The following is a 12,374-nucleotide window of genomic DNA, read 5'->3' on the forward strand; positions in this document are numbered from 1 at the left end:
TTTCTTTGCCTCTGGAGGAGGGTGGGGGGCATGGTGTGCACGTTCAGATTTTGTAAAGAGACAATGTCAGCTGGACACAGACAGACAGACAGAGGGGAGGCTGAGCAAGCTGAGGGGTGGAGGCGCTAGGACCATGAGGGATGTGTCGAGGGGCCCCAGCCTCAGGCTGGCTCCCAGGGGTGGTGCTGGGGAGTGATGGGCTGGGGCAGGGGTGCAGAGGCCTGGTCGTGTCCTGTCCGCGCTGCCCTGAGTGGGTGGGCTGGGAGAGGCCAGCGTGCAGAGCTCTCCGGCAGGGGGGCAGCTGCAGGGATGGGGACTTCCGTCTCCCTTCAGGGCTCCCTCGGAGGCTCAGCCTGTTTTGTCTCCCAGCCCTTGGGTTTCACGGGAGTGATTCCTTGGCAAAGCTGCCAGCCTGCACGGTGCCCTTTTAATTAGTTTCTCCCAAATTCCCTCTGTCACTCGGTTATTAATATTTATCTGGAGCACACCTGGTATGATGAGATCCGGGGGCCCCGGGGGCATGGAGGGCCGGCTGCCCCTTCCCCTTCATCTCCCAGCCCAGCGCCCCCCACCCGTCCTGCCCCCTCCACTCCCCGCGTCCCCTCCCTCCGGAAGCCCCCAGCCCCTCTCCTGTCTTGGGAGCCCCTCTCCTCCACCCCCCTTCCCTTCCCCACTTGAGCGGGAAGCTGTGCAAGGTGGCTCGGAGGTGTGTGCCAAGGGTAGGGCGGGCTCCCCACTCCGAGCAGTGGCCCGCTGGGTGTGAAATTAAAAGAAACGGCAACAAAGCCCCTTCTGCAGAAAACAAGATGGATCTGAGTGGCCCGGACCTCTTCCTGCTGAAATGGGAATTAGTGTGGAGGATTATTTCTGAGGACGCGGGGTCTCACTGTGCCCACACGCGCCTCCTTTTGCCCTGGGCCCCAGTGAGGCTCGCAGCACGGAGACCTGGTCTCCTGAGGCCTCATGTGGGCAGGGGGCTCCCAGAGCCCCGTGGACCAGGGCGGGCATGTGAGCACCAGCCTGCTCCCCTCCCTCCTGGGAGACCAATTCCTGGTGAGAAGCCCGGGCTTTGCAGAAACGTGACTGTTGCTGAATCCCACAGCCAGGCCTGCGTCTCCAATTCATCAGACAGCTGAGAACAGGAGAGGGGCAGGCTGGGGCAGCCCACCTCCAGCCTGGCCCAAGGCCACCTGGTGTCCCAGTGCCTGGGGAGCAGGGCACGCCAAGCAGGCCCCAGTTCAAGCTCTGGAACTTGCTTTCTAGAAAGGAGAACACCCTATGGGGGTTCCAGTCCTGTCTCTTAGGTCCCCATCCAGGGCCCTGGGGGTGGAAGCCACAGGAGTCCCTACGTGTCACCAGGACACTTTATGGTGGGGTGTCCCTTCTAACTGAAACTACTGTTAACGAGATTCTGGGGACGCAGCAGCCTACTCGACAAGCAGGCCTTGCTGTTCTGCGTGAGTTTCAGGCCTGTGATGGGGGTGGGGGTCCATGCAGGAACCCAGGAGGCCAGGCCAGTTTGGTGAACCAGTAGCAGCCTTTCAGACCCCAGGGGCCTCCCACTGGGGCCAGCCTCCCATGGGTTCTTTTCTGAAAGCTGGTGCTCCTTGAGATGAGGGAAGTGGCACGATTGAAGCAGAGGCGAGGGGGCTGGCTTGAGGGCCCCCCTGCTCTGTGTGTGGGGGCGGGGGGCACTATCTGGCAGCTTATCCTCTGTGGGACGGGATGGGGCAGAGATGCAGGTGTGCCCAGGTGCCAGTGCCCCAGCCAACAAAGGAGCCGGACCTCATGGGCTTCCTGGGGTTTGGACAGAGGACGTCTGGGTGGCAACAACAGCCAGGAGCAGAGCGCGCCCTGTCCGTCTGCACGGGACCCTCCCACGCTGCTCCCTGCACACCCTCAGGTGGGCGGGCACAGAGGGAGAGACCCCTGTGATAACGGAGACTGAGCTGGGTCGATGAGGCTCGTAATGGGCTTCAACTTCATTGGAAGAACATAAGGTTGGGGCCAGCCCAGTGGCGCAGTGGTTAAGTGTGCACGTTCCACTTCTTGGTGGACCGGGGTTCGCTGGTTCGGATCCCGGGTGTGGACATGGCACTGCTTGGCACGCCATGCTGTGGTAGGCTTCCCACATATAAAGCAGAGGAAGATGGGCACGGATGTTAGCTCAGGGCCAGTCTTCCTCAGCAAAAAGAGGGGGATTGGCAGCAGTTAGGTCAGGGCTAATCTTCCTCAAAAAAAGAAAAAAAAAGAGCATAAGGTAAGTGACATTTCTTGCTCACCTGACTCCCTGGAGTAAGAGACACCAGTGGAGAGGACAGGGAGCCAAAGGCTGTGCAGACACGGGGTGTTCAAGGTTTGCCCCACGGGCCGTAAAGCCATGGGTGTCCAAGTGGCCACTCCTGGGGGCCGGCAGGGCAGCTCTGCTCAGTGGAGGGTTTGCAGGGTGTGTGTACGCGTGCCCCCAAAACCCCAGTGACCCGGAGTGCTCCGGCCTCTGTCCCCTGGAGCAGGTCCACGGTACGATGGTACCAGGCCTCCCTGTTGGGGCTCACTAAATGCTTGTTGAGTGAATCCATGAATGAATGAATGAACGATGTGGACCAGGGCCGTGCACAGGATGCTCACTCTCTCAAGGACTTTCCTGGTACAGCCCCTGCAGCTAGCAGAGGTATAAAGACAGTGGTACAGACCGCCCGTCTACACTGCAGCAGACGAGCCCTACCCAGGCACAGCCCTCAGGACCACAGGACGGCAGAGAGCCTGGCCGTTCTGGGGGCCTGCCCAGAAGAGTCTGGCTCCGGGTGGCATGTCCCTGTGGATGATGACGCGGTTGTTATTTATGGGACTAGAGCAGAGCAAAGACAAACATCCCGCTGGTACATCCTGGTTGGGCCACATCCAGGGAACCAGCTGCCCAAAGTGTTTAAAAGGCCCTTCCGGGAGGGGCTGGAGCCAGTCCATGGCCTGAGGTGGAGGTCACGATGGGCCTCGTGCCACTGCAGGGCTGACCTGTGGGGGAAGGACCGTTCCTTCCTGAGGACGAGTCGCCGCCCTCCTCCCTGGGTTCGCCCCCTCTTCACACTGCCTGCAGTAGCCATGCCTTGGAGGGTGGTGATGGCAGGGCTGGCGCTCCTGAGCTCCAGTCTCTGACTCTGCCTGCACCGTACCATCCCCGGTGCTTCAGATCCCAGGTTAGGGCTGGGGTGTGGCTTCCGGGTGTGATGGGGAAGGAGTACCTCCCAACCCTGAAAGGACAGACAGGTTTCTCTGAGTGGAGTCACCAGCCATGCATGGTAGCTGATGCACTGCCTGTGTCTGCTGCCCCTCCTGGCCCCGTGGCACCTGCCCAGCCAGCCTTGGGCAGGAGCACCCGCTGGCATACCGAGAGCTGCCAATGAGGCTCTCAGACAGCTTGGCCAAGGCCAGGTAGGTGCAAGGTGAGATCCCCAGAGGTGCAGACATCCAGGGGAGCTGCACACGTGCCGTCCTCCCCTTGCAGGCCAAAGGATGGAAAGGCAATCCCAAAGACACTGCTGTTAGGGCTGGGAGCCTGCCACCCCACCACCGTGCTCCAGGGGAACCAGGCACAACCCCCAGCCCCCTCCGCCCCCTTCCTATGATCCCTGGGGCATGTGGCCATGCAGCAGGGCCCCTGGGGATTGGTGAGGCAACCAGACGGGCACAGCCAATGCCTGACTTCTTCCTTAAACTTCCAACCCTAACACAGTCAGATTTACCTAGTTGGCCTGAAAAAAGTTCAAAATGTGGGACTTCAGCTTTTCCTGAAATTGGAGCCCTGGTAGCTCAGTCTCAAGAAAACCCTATGTGGGATTCCAGGTCTGGGGCGGGTCTCGGGGCCCTCTCCCAGCATTCCATTAATTCTCCCATCAACCTCTCCATCCCTGAGGCCCGGAGCAGCTCTTCCTCCGGGACTTCTGCCATTCGGGGTTCCCTCCAGGCGCCCGCCGGGGCCGTGGCTGCAGGCAAGGCTTCCCGGAGGAGGGGCCTGCGGGGCCACTGGCCCTCCTGGCTCTTCTGTGGGGGCCCTCTTTGCCCAGCATCAGAACCTGTCATGTTTCAACCTAACGCACCCCGCCGGGCCCTCTCCCCACACGCCGCAGAGCATACATTTGTTGTCAATACAATTTTATTCCGTTTGAGGTGGAATCCATGGGAGCCGGAAGCACGTTGGGGCCACGGCTAGCAGGGGTCACAGCGACTAGTCCAGGACGTGCAGGGCCTGAGCGGTGGGTAAGCCACTTAAGAAACAAAACAAAATACAGAGAACAAATTGCTTGCCATGGACGTCAGTAATCTCTTGGTAGTGGTGAAATTTCATTGTGTTCCCTTTAAACAACAAACACCTGTTCTCTTTAAGCCAAAGGTGCTGGAGAGAAGATGGCCATGTGACTTGATCTCTCTTTGAACCTGAAATGTCACCTTCCTACCTAGAAATTCAGCATGACGTGTTTCAAGGGCCAGAGGACAGCAGGCTGTCTGCACCCCCGCCCTGCTCCCCACAGGCCCAGGGACGCCCCCGCCTCCTGGGCTCCACGGTGCTGATCCAGGAGGCCAGTTTGGCTGTTTCCACAGCTGAGAGGTAAGACCTCAAGGGCACCACCATGGCCCTGTGGCAGAGCCTTGCACGCCCACGTACACACAGACACACACCTCGCAGGGTTGCTGAGGTCATGGTTCATGGCTGATTCTTCTTCGTGGCAGGAGTGGGGTGGCATGGGGTGAATCTTAAAGAAGAGGCACAGAGAGGTTCCCCCTTGGCTGGGGACACGCCGCAAGGTGGCCGTGTGGAAGGGAGCGGGTTTGCTGACTCTCAAATCAGGGAGAGCTCTCGAGGTTGGAGCACACCCCATCTCAGACAAGGCTGCTGAAGGCCAAGGTCAAGGTCAAGGTGAGTGGTCACTTCCCTGAGTGGTAGGTGAGGTCGCTGGGGCTTGGTAAACCATCCCCACATCCGCTTTTACATGGACGAAGTCCCCGCCGTGCTATGAGGGGGGCAGGGTGGGCATCGTCATTCTCATTCCATGGACGAGGAAATGGAGGCTGGGGAGGGCCAGGGACCCGGGAGGGTCAGGGTGGGACAGAAACAGGCCCCTGACTCTGGGGGAGTGTCCTCCCGCTTCACACACTGTTCTCAGGCTTCACAACTTTGGGGAAACGAGCTGTTTCGTTCTGGGCAGTTCCCTCTGAGCCAAGGACACCAAGGGGCAGAAAGCTTTCACTGCAAGGAGGGCCCTGCTGCCTGGCTTAGGAACGCAGGCTAATGGGATCTGGGGCTGTCTGGTTCCCCGGGGTCTCTGGGGGAAGTGCCCAGCCTCACGCCAGGCCTGTGGGCTCCCTCGTGGCTCGAGGCCAGTCGTGGGCCCTCTGGCCAGGCCACACATGTGTGGTTTTCCTGGGGAAACGCCTCCCTCCTCTGGGGCAGCGTGGCCTTCAGGAGCCTCTGCTGGGCACAGATGGGAAGAGGCTTCCTTCCCCTTGCTCGGTGAACCCAGGTGTCCCTGATGCCTTCCAGCCTCCCTGCAGGTGGAGAGGTGGCGGGATGGAAGCTGGAGGCTTTCTGAGAGGCAGGGCACAGGCATGAGCAGATTTTCATCACCCTGGGGGCTGCCCCCTCCAAGTTTGTTCTTTTTTTTTTTTTTTTAAAGATTGGCACCTGAGCTAACAACTGTTGCCAATCTTCTTTTTTCTTTTCTTCTCTCCAAAGCCCCCCAGTACATAGTTGTATATTCTAGATGTGGGTGCCTCTGGTTGTGCTAAGTTATTTCTACCAGACAAGAACAGACAAGAGAGCTCAGAGGGACCTCACAAAAGCCGAGGGGAGAGCCTGAGGCCCCTACCATAGTCCACCGTCTTTGCCCCATTTCCTATGTCCACCCATCCAAGGTCGGAGATGGGGGACCTCTGCCAGCTACTGCCACTTAGCCCAGGGGGAACCCCAGTTTCAGGACCAGCATCTTTATCCTGTTCAGCTCCTGCCCCCAGCGCGGTTCAGGCGGGGCTCTTAGGGAAAACTCAAAGGACAACATGGTGCTGCCTGCTGATGCGTCCAGACCGAGCTGCTGATGGAGCTGTGCCCTCAGCGCTGCAGACCCTCCTCCTCTGCAGAGGCGGGCGGGGCTCCTCCCACCCTGCCCATCCACCCCTCCCTCTCGAATTGGCTCAGGGACACTGATTCCCAAGACTTGTGAGTTCCAAGTCTTCCTGGCTCGGACCTGAGTTGGAACCTTTTGGAACAGCGCACTGCTCCCCTCTGCACCTAACCAGACCCCAAGCCCACCGTGTCCCCAGCTTGTGCGTCCCCTGCCCTCCCGGGCCCCGCTGGGCCAGCGAGCCCCCTCCGTGCTGCCCCCTCCGTGCCAGCACCTACGCATCACAAGTGCCCTCTCCCCAGAGGCTCCAACGACACCGTGTAACAGCAGCACAGAGAGCAGCAGGGGGGGGAAACTTTTAAGTATGCGTGCACACGCACACCGGCCAATAACATTATGTGTCATTTTAAAAAATGGGTTAAATGAGCAGCATCATGGAGGACGGCCGCGCCAGGCTGACTGCCCCACATCTGCACGCCCTGGCGGTGGGCAGGCTCCACGTCTAATGACTGAATTATCACCCTAATGCCTTTTGCTGGCTGGGAATAATCCTGGGGCAACAGCTGCCGCAGGGTTTTTGGCTGGTTTCCTCTAATTGCATCCAGATTAAGGGAGCCGTGCAAGGGGCGGGCCTTCTCCATGCCCTCCAGAGCAGCGGGTCCTTCGGGTTCCAAGATGCTGGCTGCTCCGAGAGGCACAGATCTCACGGGGGCCCAGCCCAGCCCACAGGGGTGCAAGGTGGGAGAGTGAAGCGGGGGGGCACTTGGAACGGGGTCTTGGGCGGCTGTGGGACTGGGGGATCCAGAATGAATGCTATGCCCCAGGACCCTCCAAAGTGAGAGGATCCCTGGGACCCCCCCCCCCCCCCCCCCCCCCCCCCCCCCGGCAACGGCAGCCCAAAGGCACAAGGAATTGCAGTGATAATGCATGGATGCTCTGCTGCTGGAGAGGGTGAGAGAAGGATGTTATTTGGACCAAGATCCCCGGTGGAAGTTGCAGACTGTACCAACCAGGTCCTCACCCCTCCCTGAATGCCGGGCCCTCACCGGTCACTGTGCAGCTCCTGTCACTGCGGGGGAGGGTCCACTTCCCTGCCCCTCGATGCCGAGTTGGCCATGCGACTGCTTTGGCCACCAGAATGATGGCAGGGGTGGCGTCCACCAAGGCTTGGAAAGGCGCCTGTGCACTTCTGCTCCTGCACCTTTGCCTGGGCCGGGAGCAGCCCGCAGGAGGGATGCGAAGAACACAGGGCGGTGCCAAGGCTGACCTCAACACAGGTGAGCACCCCACTGGGCCTTAGCAGCGAGCTGAGCCCAGAGAGAGGAGCAAGCCCAATCAAGAGTGGAACCGCCCTGCCTAAACTGCTGAGCCGCAGACTCATGCGCCAGAGAAGCACGTGCTGTTTGAGACTACTAGGTTTGGGGGCTTTTTGTTATGTGGCATTACTGCGGCGATGGATAACTGATACGTCTGTTCATGGGGCTGTGGTTTCTAGAGGAGGGGCTGCGTATGGCCTGGCTAACTCAAGCCATTTCCATAACAGATCAGGAGCCAACACAGAAAGGCAATCCTCCTTTCCCAGAAGCAGAGCAGAGGAGAAGCGCACCCCCAACCAGCCTGGACCCTGCCACTGGACTGTAGTGGTCAGGACCTCAAGAGCTGAGCACTGATGGGCTCCAGGATGGGCTCCCCAAAAGGCTTTTGGACAGAGGGACCGGGAAGCACCAGCCTTAGTCTCTTTGCCTGCTGGAGGACTGGGGCTCATGGAGACAAGAGAAGCTGAGGGAGGAGGCCGTGGACTTCCTCTTTCCTGTTGATAAGCTTCTTCTTAGAGTGGCCCCATCCAGCAGCGTTCATTCTCCAGAGAAAAGCTCAGCAGGAAGACGCCTCAGTCAGGGCTGTGTCCACGGTGCTCTCAGCACTTCAAGGACTTTTCTCCTCAGAAGGAGGTGCAGGAGGATTCAAGTCTCCTTGCTCCCACCAGTGCAAAAAGCAGCTTTCTGTGCAAATGGCTTACATCAATCTTTTGGGGGAAGGAGAGCGTGTTGGGAAGAGCCGGTTCCCACACAGAAAGCAGAAGGCGCCCTGAGTGCTGGCTACCGACCTGTGGTCACTCTTACATCCAGCCCCCTGAGAAGCTGATTTATAGAAGACCCACGTTGACAGGAGACGGCCGACACTGCAGGACACGGGGGTCCTTCTACCTGCTTGTGGATGCCTTTGTCCTGGTTGGTCAGTTAATACACTATCACTTCCTTCAACCCTGCAGACTCTCTCCAGAGGATTGTGTGTGTGCACGTCCACACACCCCTCGACCCACCCAGCCCCCAGCTGGTTGCTGTATTTAGTGAGGTTGACTTTAAACAATACCGAAGAACCTCACGTAGAAATTCCCCAACTAAGGGACAGGAATCCGATACTGTTGCAACAGCCTGTGGCTCAGGTTCATGTGCAGGCACTTTCCTTCACTCACCAGCAGTATAAAATGTTTACACGGAAAGGGTGAAAAGCCCCCAGCTTCTCTGTTCAGTGCTAATGACGCTGGAGGAGTTCCTGGGACGTGTGGAGAGCCATCAAAGGCAGGCCACGAGAGACCCAGCCAGCCTGGTCCCCAGGTGGAGTGACCGTGTGTTCTGGTGCCTGTTTCAGGAGCTGGCTTTTCTCTGGGTGGCTTGCGGGTTTCACTTCTGTCACTTCTGGACTCTCTTTTTGTCGTTAATATGAAAAGGTTCCCTTCATGGTGCCCAAAGGCATTTTCCTTACGTTTCTACCATCCCCTGTCCCCTCCATGCCCCTCCCCCCCCCCCCCCCCCCCCCCCCCCCCCCCCCCCCCAACATGCTCAGGACCTCCAGTGAGGTCCCCTCGACCCTCGTCCAGCGCAGGGAGCCCAACCTATCTACGGAAACTGAAGCCGTCCCGAGGTGTCTTTGGGCCCTTCTTGCCCTCTCTTGGGGGCTTGGGTGAAGGCATCTCCACTGTGCCCCCGTAAGGACAGCTCTCTGATCCTGGGTGGTGGCCCGTACACTCTACAGCGGGTATGTAACCACTGTCCCACATGCCGGTCCCACACAGCTTACACAAGTCGTGCAGGCTGCACGGGATTCGAGGCAGGAGACGAAACTGATGCAGCAAACTCCTGGCCTGCAAAGAGAGAGGACAGGCAGTGAGCAGGGGCGGGGCACAGCCAGGTGGCCAAAGAGAGAGGACAGGCAGTGAGCAGGGGCGGGGCACAGCCAGGTGGCCAAAGGGCAACAGCAGCGGTAGCCAACACTTGTGGGGCCCACTATGTGCCAGGCTCAGGGCCGAGGGGTCTGCCTGCCACACCCACTCAGCACCTTGGTCCAGCTGCAGTGAGCGAACCCACAGGTTCTCACGGTGAGGCTCACATATAGCTTGAGACAAAGAAGCCTCCCCAAATGGCCTTCCTGTGAAGGGTGAACACGGCAGCCGAAGGCAGCACAGGGCCCCTGCCCAACCGGCAGGCCCACCTTGTCCCTGTTCCCCATGATGCCCTCTGACAGCCCCCACTATGATGCCCTGGCCCTCTGCTCTGTCCCAGGGCTCCCTGTTCCAGCCCCTGCAGGGCCTGTTTCCACCACCTGTGCAGGACAGTGCCCTCTGCAAGCCCTCTTTCTGTCCACCCTACCACTCGCCCCCAGACCCCTCCTCACTGCCCCTGGGAGACCACCAGAGAGCTTTAAGAAGCAGCACCTCCAGCAGGAGTCTGGGAAGTGGGGCGGCAGCAAAGTTCCCCTTTATGCCACTAACCTTGGATGAGAAGTGGCCACCCCTCCCCAAGCCTCCTTCTTGGTCTTCCTGGCTCTGGGTTGTGAGTGAGGGCCCCAAGTTGGGGACCCTATCTACCAACCCCGGCAATTTGTTCACTCCAAGAGGCGAGGGAGGCTCTTGTGTCAGGACCCGATGGGCGATGGTGCCCTAAGGAGCCCAGCAGCAGAGCCCGAGGAGCTGCCAGAGATGCTGACCCCTGCGCCTTGGTGGGGAGCTCCCAGGGCACGGGGGCGGGGCTTGTGGGGGGGGGGGGGCGCGCGGGGGGGCGTCTATGTATACGGAGGGCTGGGCTGCACGCTGGGAAGCGCTCACCTTCCTGAGAACGAGCTCCCCGTTCATGTGCATGGCCAGGTTTCCAAAGTGCAGGAGCATCTGGTCGGTGGCCAGCTGCTGCTCAATGACATCATCCCCGTAGATGGCCACGATGGCCACACAGATGAAAAGATGGAAGTAATCTGTCTGGGGGGTGGAGAGCGGGCTTCAGGTAAGGCCCCTGACCCAGCCCGGGGCCCTGCCTCCAGGTGAAGGCTGAGTGCAGAGGTGCGGGGTGAGGGCTCCAGGGTGAGTCTGTCTGGGTTCATGCGGCCCTGGGCAAGCCGCGTAGCCTCTTTCGTCCTCAGTTTCCCCACCTGCAAATGGGCAATGTCAGTACTTACATCCAAAGGGAGGATGCTGGTGCTGGCCCCCCATGGGCTGCTGCTACTCTTCCGAGGAGCCCTCCGGGTGCCCTCCATCATGGGGACAAAGAACACGCTTCCTCGGAAGGCTAAGCTGTGCTCACGCCAACATCTTGTTTGTAAAGGTCTTGAGTGATGGTGCACGCAGAAGGCTGCATCAGAACCCTCGTGGAACGCGCCAGCAAGAAAGAACCTCTGGCAGCCACCCACTGGTCAGTGTCCTCCTGCCTCATGGCCAAATGTCCCAACTCGCACCCCAGAAATGACTCTTAGGTTTGTTGGTAAGAAGGTGGGAATAGGAGCCTAACAGAGTGGAGCGCAGAAGCTCTCTGATGGTCCCCACGGAGTGGCTAGAACCATCCGCTGTCTTTAACTGTCTTTCCAGAGCCCATGGAGGACTCCACCGCCCTCCTTGGAGGCCGCCTCACCCGCTGCGCAGCAGGAAGCTGACAGCTGGTCCTGCCGGTGGGTGGGTGCGTGCTGTGCGCCCTCCTGCCCGGACGCTTTGAGGGCGTGCTGTCTTTGATTCACACTCGCTTCCGGAGAGGAGGAAGGACATGGACCACCAGGAAGCCCGTGTTTAGTCTCTGGATGTCGACCACCCAGCCAGGCGGAACTGCGTTCCTAAACCGGGCAGGGTGGAGCCCACGATGTGGGCCAAAGTTATGGGAGCAAACGCCCCCCACCCCACCCGCTCGGCAAAGACCACCCGCTAGGCCGCTGGGCCTCGGACTGCCAGCCCCATCCTCCGAACTAATCCAGGATGGTCTTGCTGCAGCTCAGGAGATCCTTCTGCAGCTCTTTGAACCCTGGCCAGGGTGGGAAGACAGCAGAGGGATTCCGGGAGGAAGGATGTCCAGCTCCTCCCAAAGAGGAACGTGGGGAGGAAAAGGTGGGGCACGTCCTAAATAAAGCGGACGGCAGGCAGGACTAATTTCAGTTCCCTGGACAGGGCCCAGGGCAGCCCAGCCCCCACGGGCAAACTAGTAGTAAATGGATAAAATAGAGCTTTTCTCACTCAGAGGTCACTTTAAAAGTCAAAGGCACCACTGGTAGTGACCTCCCCCACCGCCCCCTCCGGCTCGCTCCTGATGAATGAGCCTGCCCCCACCACCATCATCCTACCTCCTCCCCACCCGGGAGCGACTAATTTGATCAAGGCTAAATTTAGCCAAAAGTCCCAAAATGGCGTGAACTTGGTTTGTGGACTTCAAGCAAACGGCAGCCAACAGAGATGGCCAAATAGGCTTCTCCACTGTGATGGTTTTTTTTTTTTTTTTGAGGAAGATTGGCCCTGAGCTAACATCCATGCCCATCTTCCTCTATTTTATATGTGGGACACCTGCCACAGCGTGCCTTGATAGGCTGTGCTAGGTCCACGCCCAGGATCCAAGCCGGCGAACCCTGGGCTGCCGAAGGGGAGTGTGCGAACTTAACCACTGCACCACCGGGCTGGCCCCCACCCTGTGATTTTTGCTAGATCCCAGTAATGAAAATCACCACGAGAAAGGGCCTCATCTGTTGGGTGATGCTCAGAGGTCACTTGTAACATTGGCGTAAACACGATGTAACGAGGCGGCAACTCTGCGGCTGAGGGTTGCATGAAAAACACGCAACAAGGCCTGGCAAAGCCGACACGATTTTTGAAAAACAAAAAGCAACCCAGCGTCTTGGACCATCCATGCCAGTGCTCCCTGGATCAGTGCAGATATTTCACCCTGAATGTCCACATCGAGCATGCTGATCCAGGCGGGCAGTGAAGCCAGACCCGGCCAGGGCGAGGGCGGGAGGCGG

At 59.3% G+C, this 12,374-nt stretch overlaps 2 protein-coding genes across 11 annotated transcripts in view; one reads left to right on the forward strand and one right to left on the reverse strand.

Annotated features, from left to right (window-relative positions):
- The first annotated feature begins 2,143 nt into the window (after positions 1–2,143).
- LOC124247821 (uncharacterized) overlaps positions 2,144–12,374 on the forward strand; it is a 13,044-nt gene continuing 2,813 nt past the window's right edge. For 2 of the 5 annotated variants that reach the window (XR_006890836.1, XR_006890837.1), the window contains exons 1-5: positions 2,144–4,603; positions 4,726–4,912; positions 7,657–8,728; positions 10,706–10,792; positions 10,966–11,472. The gene's annotated coding sequence lies outside the window, so the exon portion shown is untranslated. The remainder of the gene's footprint in view (positions 4,604–4,725; positions 4,913–7,656; positions 8,729–10,705; positions 10,793–10,965; positions 11,473–12,374) is intronic. The other 3 variants (XR_006890835.1, XR_006890838.1, XR_006890834.1) reach the window with 2 other exon arrangements.
- Positions 8,933–12,374, reverse strand: part of TBC1D16 (TBC1 domain family member 16) — a 77,294-nt gene continuing 73,852 nt past the window's right edge. For all 6 annotated transcript variants that reach the window (XM_046677545.1, XM_046677546.1, XM_046677549.1 and 3 more), the window contains exons 11-12: positions 10,216–10,362; positions 8,933–9,255 (exon numbers count right to left, since the gene is read on the reverse strand). In XM_046677545.1, coding sequence (XP_046533501.1) covers positions 9,007–9,255; positions 10,216–10,362 — 396 coding nt within the window. In that variant the 3' untranslated portion in view covers positions 8,933–9,006. The remainder of the gene's footprint in view (positions 9,256–10,215; positions 10,363–12,374) is intronic.

The sequence above is a fragment of the Equus quagga genome, chromosome 11 (genome assembly GCF_021613505.1).
Source record: "Equus quagga isolate Etosha38 chromosome 11, UCLA_HA_Equagga_1.0, whole genome shotgun sequence".
NCBI classification, from domain to species: Eukaryota; Metazoa; Chordata; class Mammalia; order Perissodactyla; family Equidae; genus Equus; species Equus quagga.